This window comes from Sinocyclocheilus anshuiensis, unplaced genomic scaffold, assembly GCF_001515605.1.
Source record: "Sinocyclocheilus anshuiensis isolate Anshui unplaced genomic scaffold, SAMN03320099.WGS_v1.1 scaffold976, whole genome shotgun sequence".
NCBI lineage: Eukaryota > Metazoa > Chordata > Actinopteri > Cypriniformes > Cyprinidae > Sinocyclocheilus > Sinocyclocheilus anshuiensis.
The window spans coordinates 436,226-447,101 of NW_015552538.1; the positions used below are offsets into that span (position 1 = coordinate 436,226).

A 10,876-nucleotide genomic window follows, 5' to 3' on the forward strand; every position below is an offset into this window, starting at 1 on the left:
TTTGGTAAACTTGTTTTATGAAACAGGCCCCTGGTTCTTCAAGACTCTTTCATGTTGTTGTCTTTTGTGTTAAATGACACTAATCTCTTGCTTTCATGTCCTGCAGCTCAGTGGAAGGGAAGGGTTTGAGTTCAGACCGGAGCTTGTTAACGATGACAATGAGGAGGCTGATGATACGTGGGAATGTGGAGATGTTTATTACCAGAGCTCTACCCACAAATCACAAAGATGGTGAGGCGCTTCAAGTTGATCACTTGAAATCACTTACAGAGCCATAAAAGTTCCATAAAAGAATCCAAAAACATTTTTGAAAATTGTGGCAGTTGAAAAATCACATACAAAGCCGTCTCCTGTTATATATGAAAAATAATTTTAAGTATAGAGACAGACATTTTTTTATTTATTTTTTTGCAGCGGCTGCAGTGAATTATTGAGTGTCTCAAACTGAATTGATCTCATAGTCAAGGTTGGTCATAACATAAATATATAATAGAATACTTGAATCTGATTGGTCAATAGTGCCATCCATTGTGTTGTATGTTGTAGTGGACTGTTTTTCTTCTTTGCAGAAGCTTTAAGACAATACACAGGTAAGATTATAAAATAATTTCAGCACTCAATATTTAATTTACATGTATTTATTTATTAGGTGAGTGGGGATCATGTACAGTCATCCGGTCATTATCGCAGAACCAACCCCAATAGGGCCTGTATATGGAGCGTATAATGAGCAGCTGGCTGGCAACAGACTGTTAACAAAGTATTTCCTCCATTTCCATTAGTACAAAGCCAGTGTCAAGACATTTTAAACCCAGCATCCTTCTGTTGTCAGTGGCCAAAAGACTGGAAAAAAAAAAGGATACAACCTCTTATTGCATAAAAACAAATAGTAACAACCAGTTGGCTTTCTGATAGTTCTTTTTAGTAATTGGAGTATAAAGAAATCATGTTTCTTGTATGATAATAATAAGCCTGTGGACTTGGATTATGTAATTTTGTGACAGTCCTGCAGTGAAAAAAAACAAAGATACACAAGTGTTCAGTAGGTTTTTTTGGTTAGCGAAATTAATACTTTTATTCAGTATTAAATTGATCAAAAGTAAAGACATTCACAATGTTACAAAATATTACTATGTAAAATAAATTACCACAAAAATATTAACCGTTGATAATAATTTAAAAAATGTTTATCAAACACCAATTCAGCGTATTAGAATGACTTCTGGAGCATCATGTGACACTGAAGATTTGAGTAGTGACTGCTGAAAATTCAGCTTTCCGTCACTGAAATAAATGATACATTTTATATAATGCATTAAACAAATCTATTAAAATAGAAAACAGTTATTTAAACTATAATAATGTTCCACAGTATTACTGTTTTTACTGTACTTGGTGAGACTTCTTAAAACATTTAAATGGTAGTGTGCTTCTGATAATACGGACAATGAATTTATGTTAAATTAGAACATGACTTTTCTGTTGAAAATAATTTGAAGGCTTTTAAAGCTACAAAACATTTGCCCTATATGGCATTTTGTTCAACTTTAAAACATTTTCTAGATCTAGCAAGTCATTCCTATTCTAGTAAGCCCTAAAAAGTCAGAACACCTTATTGGAAAATGACAGTCATTCAAAGTGAAGAACGTCCATCGTACAGTGAGTCTAATCTTGATGCGCACCAGGCAAACATAATTATTCTGCCACTCTGCCATGTATCACATGGTCCCCAAAGCCCCTTTGACCACACACATGACTGGTCAGCTCTAAAACAAAAGTGACTTTGTTCCCTAGAGAGTGAGAATGTCGTTTATGTTCCAATTTGTAACTGGTGCCTTTTATTTCCTCAGGAAACACAATCTTTTCAAGCCTTTTACTCTATGACATCGTATAAAACACCAGTTGTTCCATATATATTTGAATTAACTGTATGTTAAGGGTCGAAAGCAAGCCTCTTTACTTGTAAGACAAGCCAACTGGACATAAAAAAATCACCCAATGTCTTTATGCAGAGTCTATGGAGGATCCCAGGGGGATTTACAGACTGCATTCTTGGAGATGTACTTCACCAGTGTTTAAAGTCATGAATCACTGACAAGCCCATGTATGAATAACATTTCCTCAAGCCCTAAACAGTCATTTGTAATGGTCACAGCTATCTGGACCTTGAAGAATAAAATAATAATAAAAATTTAATTTTAAAAAATAAGATTTCTATTACATGTGTGAAAATTACTTGAAATTTTAGTTTAAATAATTAAATCCACGTTTGTTTATTGTTGCCTGAACTAAATGCAGATCAAATTTGTGCCTTTCTTAACACAAGGTGGCGCAGTTTCAATAGTTCTGCATAAATCAAAAGACTTTAATAAAACAACAAATTCCTCTTGCCTGGAGTCACAATGATTTCTAGGCATTTAAAATGTGTACCAGTTCACTCATGCCCGTTTAAGTCACTCACTGGGTAACGCTGCGGAAGTTCCTCGTGACATCACCGTGACGCTACAGTAGGCGGGTCTATTTTCACTTCCTGTACAGTGGGACATCCCCATAGATCCCGCGGCTCCATCCGAGCAGGACTACAACAGTCCTGTGTCCTACTTTTAGACTATTGCTTCCATTTTATACCTTAGGCTGGAAACGAATGTACGGACATCTCGGCTGAATAGTTCGTGTGAGTGTTGCGGGGATTGTGTTGTTATGGAGTGCGGAATCAGTGGCGATCATATGTGCTGCTGATCCAGACGTCCACCCACAAACAGCGCGATCTCCATCTACTCTCACACCACACTGAGACACAAAACATGGCCAAACATCTCATCTGCTGTTGGATTTGGGCTCTAGTGGCTCTTTTCTATTTTGAACAAGCACTTTCTTTTAATCTGGACATTAGCAAACCCACAGTTTTCGCTGGACCTCCAGGAAGTTACTTTGGATTTTCCGTGGATTTCTTCAATCCTGATAACAAACAGTGAGTAAACTAAGTTGCATTTGTAAACCTAGTGTGCTTTCGGTACGCTAGTTTTGATATCATAGGGGCCTGCAGCATTTTTTGATTAATTTTTTTGGAGAAAGAGGCATGATTCTTTTTAAATATGCATGAGAATTCTAAAAGATACATTTATTAACACATTTAACAATGTTGAAAAAGTGGGAGAACATTCTGTTGTGAAAAGGTTATATGGTTTTACACTTTGGTATGTTGTAGCCAAATTAAGCTTTTTTTTTTTTTTGTAGAACTGTTATGTGAAATACATAAAGTTTATTTAGTATTTTATTCAATACATGTTCAACTGAATTTTCATGTATAGGTTTTATTGTAATTTTATAGAAATTTGACCATATCTCGATGTCGGTTAATGGTGACATTGACATGTAGATATAAAAATAAACTATTTATTTTTAGTTGGATTTGTTTTATTTCTAAATAATATGTTCATTTTAATATGATTTAATTAATCATTAGGTTTATATCAATTCACTTATCCACTGCAGTTACAAACATAATTAACCCAGTTTGGGAATTGACATAATGTTTAATGTATTTCCTGTTGTTGATAACAAAAAATGGAATATATATATATATATATATATATATATATATACATATACATATATATATATATATATATATGTATATGTATATATATATATATATCATATTTTTTTTTTTATAATGCATAATATTTAGAATGTGTAATAAAATTATTCAGTATTATGCAATTAAAATGACAGATTTCCTTGTTTCAACTCCAGGTGGTATATATAATATTATTGCGTTTTAGTGTTAGTATTTAACAAAAGTAATTAAAACACATTTTACCCTGTGCTTCCAGGTTAAACATACTGGTCGGTGCACCCAGGGCAAACACATCTGATCAAACCCCGTCAACAGTCACTGAGAGGGGCGCTGTCTTCAACTGTCCCTGGCACAAAAGTGGCTCATGCACCCAGATTGAGTTTGACAGCTCTGGTAAGATGCAGCACTGTGTCATAGTGCAGTCTTTGCTCCAACATGCTGTTATTTAAAGCTTTATCTGTCTGTCTGTTATGCTAGTGGAAGAGGTTGTGTTTGTCAGATTTATTAAAGGACCTTCTGAGTAGCCTGTGGCTTTTTAATGATTTATTGGGTCATATATCAGCTTTGCTCTAAATATTTTCAATAGGTGGGGGGAAAATAACAGGCGAGGGAGTCCGGGATCATTTCAAGGCTCATCTAGGATTGTAAGATTGTTGTTGCAGAATGTTTTGAATTCACATGCTTGGCAATGACCTGCAACAGAGAAGGTTTTTTTTTTTTTTTTACCATTCACAAAATTCATGTGCTGGCCTACTAACTAGTTTGCAGATTCTTCACACTAACAGGACTTTGTTCAGCCTTACATTGCTCTGAGGTGAATATAGGCACCAGTTTTTTTGTGCCAGATCTCATTGGCATTCAGTGACAGTTATAGACTAGTCTGGCCTGATTTACCCTGCCAGCCAAGCTGGATTGCTAGAAGAGGAACTACCAGACAAACAAAAGGTCTTCAGTTGGATTATCTCAGTATGCTTCGAGTTCTCACCAACAACTGAACTACTCCTCTTTGTGTCCTTTTCACCCTTAAAGAAATTATTGGAAAAAGAACCAAGTATAGTGTAGATTTAATGGATGCTGTGCACCCATGGTGGAGTAAGCAGAAAAGTTTGAAGTATATAATTAAATAAATATATTTTGTGGAAAAAAATATTTATTTATGCTAAATATCCAACCAAATTATTTAAAAAATCATTGTTACAGTGCAGTTGTTAATGACAAAATAGCTTTAGTAAATAAATATTATTGCTGTTTATTGATTAAATTAATTAATTGATTGATTGAAATTAAATACCAAACCAAATGGAAAGTGGAAACAGTTGTTAATGACAAATTACTGTAGCTTCAGTATTTCACTAGTACTTCAGTTATTCATTTTGAATAGCGCACATTTTTAGACCTTTTCTCTGAGCTAATATGTTATTTTTAATTCCTAATAATAGTACAGTTAGTGGATTGCCAAGCTATACATATCTGTTCTCATTTTTGTGTGAACACTTTGTGTCTGGATACCTATTGGGGCCACAATATTGTCCACTGACCTTCAAGATATTTTAGATTTTTTTTTATTTTTTTCTTTCAGTGCACTAACTGCAGTAGAGTAATGTTTATATTTGTTTCTTAACAATGACTTTTGCAAGAAAGAAGCTTAAACATTCTTCTGTTAAGCAACTGCCAAAGCATAACTGTGTCCTGACATGTTTTTACTGTGAATGATGTGGCTTTAAAATTGTGTTCTCTGTGCTGGCTGACCCGCTGACTGTTTGAGGAGCTGGAAACGTCTAGATTAGAGAAAAATGTACATGGAAAACACTGTGTATGGAACAACACTCATGCTGAGCTGTTACAGCAGGGTTATATAACTGTGTTTCCATTGAGCCGCAGTACCGTCAACTCCCCTTTTGTGTTGTTTGGCAATAATTAAGTGCTTAATTCTAGTAAAGCCTGGTAGTTGTTGACCATGGGCTGTATGACTCTGTTGACCATGAGAAACACCGGGAAATTCCCAGCCCAGTAGCACAGACTGATGAACAGCTGGTGCGTTCTGAGGCTGAGACTGTGGCTGAGATGAACCAGCCGCAGGGAGGGAATATCTTTTTGGTTGTGTGTGGGTGTGTGTGTGTAAGGATCACGGCAGTACTAGGAAAACCTTCAACTGCAAAGTATTGTTGGAAGAGCATTAATTTGGAATCCTAGAGTAAATATTACAGAACTAAAAGAGTGATTTAATGATTAGAATGATGTCAGAATAATGTTATAATGAACAAATCACTGACACTTCTGCAGAAGCACTGAAAAAAACTTTCATTCTCCATTTCTATAAGTCATCCATCCCGTAATATGATTATGCTTTCAGTTACCATTAAGATTTTAGCAGTCTGAGGTTCATAACATGTTTTAGCATTTTTTAAAATCCAGAATTCCACATATTTCCCCTAAAATGAGCACAGAAACTGTAAAAAAAAAAAAAGTTTCCCTCTGGGCCTGCTTCTCTTATTATTGTCACTAGAGGTTCATTGTACTTGTTAATAGCAGGAAAGGTATAGGGTTTAATTCTATCATGCCATGAATAGATTCAGCTGTCACTCTACTTGACCTAGGATTGAACTTCAGGTGGTTTGGTAATGAGCAAGATGAGTGTTTTGTATCAGCACATCAACTCAACTTTTTGAACTCTGAGGCTTCTGTCATATCAGACCTTTTGAAATCAGTTGTAATTTGAGGAACACGCCAGTGGATGAGATTGTAGTGATGGGAAGAGCAGTGTAGTCCACTACAAAGGAAATGATGACATTCTGATGATTCTAATTAACTGACCTAACTTATATTTCCGTTCCTCCCTCCATCTCCTCCTTTCCTGTTCTCCCTCCCCCCCTGTCGTTTTCTATCCCAGATGACAGGAAGAATTCCAATGGACAGCAAATGGAGTTCAAGTCAAATCAATGGTTTGGGGCCACTGTGCGTTCCTCTGGGGACCATATTCTGGTGAGTCTGTCTGTGGAGGGTGTGAAAGTTGCTCTGAAAAAAGATTGTACAGAGCTCAAAAAGAAAAGAAAACTGCTGCAACAGACCACGTTTTTGTTTTATGGACCATAAAAATATTTTATTCGCAAAACAGTTTTATATGCATCAGAAATCCCAGATTAAAAGGCAGTATGTCAATATTTATTGCAATATTGTAAGAAGCTGTTGCCTCTTTTATTTTGAAGTACTTTGATCTTGTCTTTCAGTGTTGATGTGGCACTAAAAATAAGATTTAAAGTAATTAGATAGTTTCCAACATGCTGTTTGGAAGAACTAGGTTTGAGCTGATTTACAGAAAGAACATGATTACTACTCTTGTATTTATTTGCACATCTCTTTTTTTTTCAGGCATGTGCTCCTCTCTACCAGTGGAGCACGTATGGATTGTCAGAGAGAGAGCCTGTTGGGACTTGTTACCTGAAGAAAGGCAATAACATTGTGGAATATTCACCCTGCCGCTCTAGTATGTACATGATCACCGCTCTTTACCTCAGACTGCTCATGCCCTTATTGGGTCATATCTAGTAGGCGCCCTGAGAAATGTCTTAACTAAGATTAATAGACTATCGTAGTTGTGCATCATCTCCTTATCACTCATGGTTTTTAAGACATGTGTGAGTTAAAGTTCTCACCAGACAATGTGCCAGTGTGCATGTGGTTATGACAGTTCCTCTGTCTGAAGTTTGCCTTACTTTTTCTCACCTTTCCTTCATTCTGAGACTTCCTTAAAACGATTTCTGCTTGTTGTGAATATATGAATGACTTTGAATATATATATTTTTTTTTTCATCAGACTCAAACTCACCTGAGGGACAAGGATTTTGTCAAGCAGGTTTCAGTGCTGACTTTGTGAAGGTGAAACAACTCATATCAAACCCCATTATATCTGTTGTTGTTTTTTAATGAAATGTTTTATTTATTGAGTGTGCTCTTTCTTTGCAACATTAATAATGAAATTGTTTTAGTTATTTAGATATTAGGTATAATGTCATTCTGTGCAACAGTAGTTTATATACTAAAACATTTTGTCAGGCATATTTACAACAAGAATCATTATATTGTTAATATTATTATATTAATATAACTTCATTATATATTATATTTTAATATATATTATATATTAAGTGTTATAGTTGTCATTTTGTTATATATATATATATATATTATATATTAATTATATATTAATAAAACTGTTTAAGGATCATAATTCAGCCCACAAAAACTAATTAATTGTCATTTTAAATCTTTACCAGTCCTTGCCACCATCCTTCAAACCACTTGGTCATCTAAAATATAATAATTTTAATAATCTGAAATATAATATATTATTACATTTTAGATTTTAATCATCGAAAATATAATAACATTTAATATGATCACTTTTTCTTTTATATATTCTTTTATATTTTTTATTTTATATATATATATATATTACAGAATAAGTATGTTGATCCTTTTTTACATAAAGATATCTGTTATGCTGAATGACAATGGACCATTATTTCACCCATATTTTGACATTTTATTTTCACAAAAGGTATTTGAAACATTTATGTAAACATTTGCATTTAATATGCTTTTTAAGTATATAAAATCACTTTCATAAATTAAATTTGGCGTGGACACTAAAATGGGACATCTCGTCTTGGACTTCTATATATATATATAGCTGCTTTTACATTGCTGTGTATGTTATTGCCTATTCTTGCCCAAACTTGTACAGAATGTATGAAAACATGTTTTTATGTCTCCTTCAGAAGAATCGGGTTGTTATTGGAGGACCAGGAAGCTTTTATTGGCAAGGTAAACTGATTTATTTGATTATCCCTCTGTGAATTTGACATTGAAAAGCATAATGGAAAAAAGGGAAACAACAATGTGCTCTGTCAGGATTTTTTGTGACTCAAAGAATGTCTGCTGTGTCTTCAGATATAGCGTTCACACAAAACCGGCCAGTGAATGTTTGCACAACAATGGCAATGCATGTTTAAATTTACAAATGTGTCGTTGGTCCCCGCCTGCCAGAGAAATACTGCTCAGAGGAGAGGGAGCTATGTTTTTGAGTCAATAAATAATGCAGAATGATATGCTGTCTCCTTCCGTGAAGATGCGCCTGCTGTTTCATTGAAAGGTTTTGTGTTGCGATGTTGAGATGGCTGTTTACCGAATCTCAGCTCTCTTATGACCTCATAGGGTGGGGTCATGGTAGGAACCGTGCCCAGAAAAGGCATTTAATCTTTAACACATCTTTCATGAATTTCATGACCTGCAGTGATCATTTTAAAGGTTCCGTTTCAAAAGCTTTCTAATAGCCTTTTGTGAAAACGGTTTAGTTTTTCTGCTGAGTCTCCCTTTTTCCTGGTGGTATGGTAATTATACACCCTGCTGAGAGTAAAATGCTTTCAGAAAAGTGAATGTAATTGTGTGATTGATAGTAAGCTTGGTTAGACTTGAACTTCTTATTTTCACTTGTTTACATTTTGTGAATGAATTCCTGCGTTATCTGCACCCTGCATTATGTCTCATTAACTAAATTATTATTTTGCTACAAAAAGGCAACAAATGTGGGGCACGTTTGGGAATTGTGCTGATTACTCAGTAATTTGAAGTAATCTTAAATTATTTCAAAAGTAAAAGAGTATAATTAAATGTGCCATAGAATGGAAAACTGTATTTACCTTGGCATAGTTGAATAATTACAGTTCTGTACATGGAAATGACATACCGTGAGCCTCAAACACCATTGTTTCCTCCTCCTTATGTAAATCTCGTGCATGCAAAAGACCACTGAAAAACAGGCGAATCAGAACATAACACCGACTGTGACGTTACAGTCGGGATCACTAATAGTTACGCCCCCAACATTTGCATATACCCGCCCATGTTCTATGCCAGCCGCCAGTCGAACCTGCACACAGTGTTGCCAACTAATTTTCAGGGGACGTTGCTAAAGGCAGATCCGTTTGTTCCTAAAAGTTGCTAAATGTCATTGTGATGTCATTGCGTGATGACGTCATTGCATAACCATGACACAAAACAGCGTTTTTACGTAGAATACACAACGAGATTACTCAAATCTCAGCGAAAAATATATTTTTTAAGTGTTATTTGTTCATAAAAATATTATAAACATAAAATATTTTAATTTGTAAAAGTAACATAAGTAGCACATCTTTATGATCTGATTTTTTTACAGTGTACCTAACTGAACAACAATTATATATACTAATAAGCTAATAACATGCTGTATCATAAATGTGCATTTATTTTTGACCAATTGGAACTAGCAACTTAATGCATATTTGATGTTTGTACTGTTAGGCATCTTTCTCCAGCTCTCTCCAGGTTGATGTGCTGCTTGGCTGGCTAGCTGAAGTGCAGGGATGGGGTTGGTGTCTGTATTCAGAAAGGCACGGAAAACAAATAACACGAGTTCTAATAAAATAACGCGAGTCACTAAAGGGACATGGTCACCTGCTTGCTAGCAGGTAGCCTGTTACATTACAGTACATAAGATTTCACTTATATTTATTTGTGAATAAATATAGATTTAAATTCAAAGAGACAGGATAGTCTGTGCATGATCTGATGTTTTATTCGGACCCAGAATAAGGCGAGATGAACATCACGGATAAATGTTATGTTCCAGGCTGTGCAGGGGATGTGAAGTGCAGGGATGGGGTTGGTGTCTGTATTCAGAAAGGCACGGAAAACAAATAACACGAGTTCTAATAAAATAACGCGAGTCACTAAAGGGACATGGTCACCTGCTTGCTAGCAGGTAGCCTGTTACATTACAGTACATAAGATTTCACTTATATTTATTTGTGAATAAATATAGATTTAAATTCAAAGAGACAGGATAGTCTGTGCATGATCTGATGTTTTATTCGGACCCAGAATAATTTAAGCCCCGTTCACACCGCCAGCGACACACAGTGACAGAGCGACATAATCCCATTCATTTTCAATGGAGAGCTGGCGACTTCCGGCGACACGAGCGACAGTTACCGTTGGCGACGGAATGTGGGCGTGTCAAGCGATGCGAGTCAAGCGACAAAAGTTCAGAATTCTTCAACTTTATGCAAATAAGCAGCAAATTTCAACCAATGGGAGTGAAGTCAGTGGAGAGCAAGTGATTCATTTGCTGTAGTGGAGTGTTACGGGGTAACTAGGCAACCAGTAGTGGGAATGCCCACTAGCGACATCAATTGCCAGCCACAAGCGACAAGCAGCGAAAAAGTCGCTGGCGGTGTGAACGGGCTTTAGACGGGA

General features: G+C 35.5%; 1 protein-coding gene and 1 long non-coding RNA gene across 2 annotated transcripts in view; one reads left to right on the top strand and one right to left on the bottom strand.

The window, feature by feature from the left end:
- Window positions 1-9,673, bottom strand: part of LOC107663838 (uncharacterized) — a 13,074-nt gene extending 3,401 nt beyond the window's left edge. Inside the window, exons 1-2 of the long non-coding RNA XR_001631391.1 lie at window positions 9,516-9,673; window positions 4,581-4,584 (exon numbers count right to left, since the gene is read on the bottom strand). This is a non-coding gene — a long non-coding RNA (uncharacterized LOC107663838). The remainder of the gene's footprint in view (window positions 1-4,580; window positions 4,585-9,515) is intronic.
- itgav (integrin, alpha V) overlaps window positions 2,521-10,876 on the top strand; it is a 33,617-nt gene continuing 25,261 nt past the window's right edge. Inside the window, exons 1-6 of the mRNA XM_016454181.1 lie at window positions 2,521-2,971; window positions 3,837-3,973; window positions 6,471-6,562; window positions 6,950-7,064; window positions 7,395-7,456; window positions 8,359-8,404. Coding sequence (XP_016309667.1) covers window positions 2,805-2,971; window positions 3,837-3,973; window positions 6,471-6,562; window positions 6,950-7,064; window positions 7,395-7,456; window positions 8,359-8,404 — 619 coding nt within the window. The 5' untranslated portion in view covers window positions 2,521-2,804. The remainder of the gene's footprint in view (window positions 2,972-3,836; window positions 3,974-6,470; window positions 6,563-6,949; window positions 7,065-7,394; window positions 7,457-8,358; window positions 8,405-10,876) is intronic.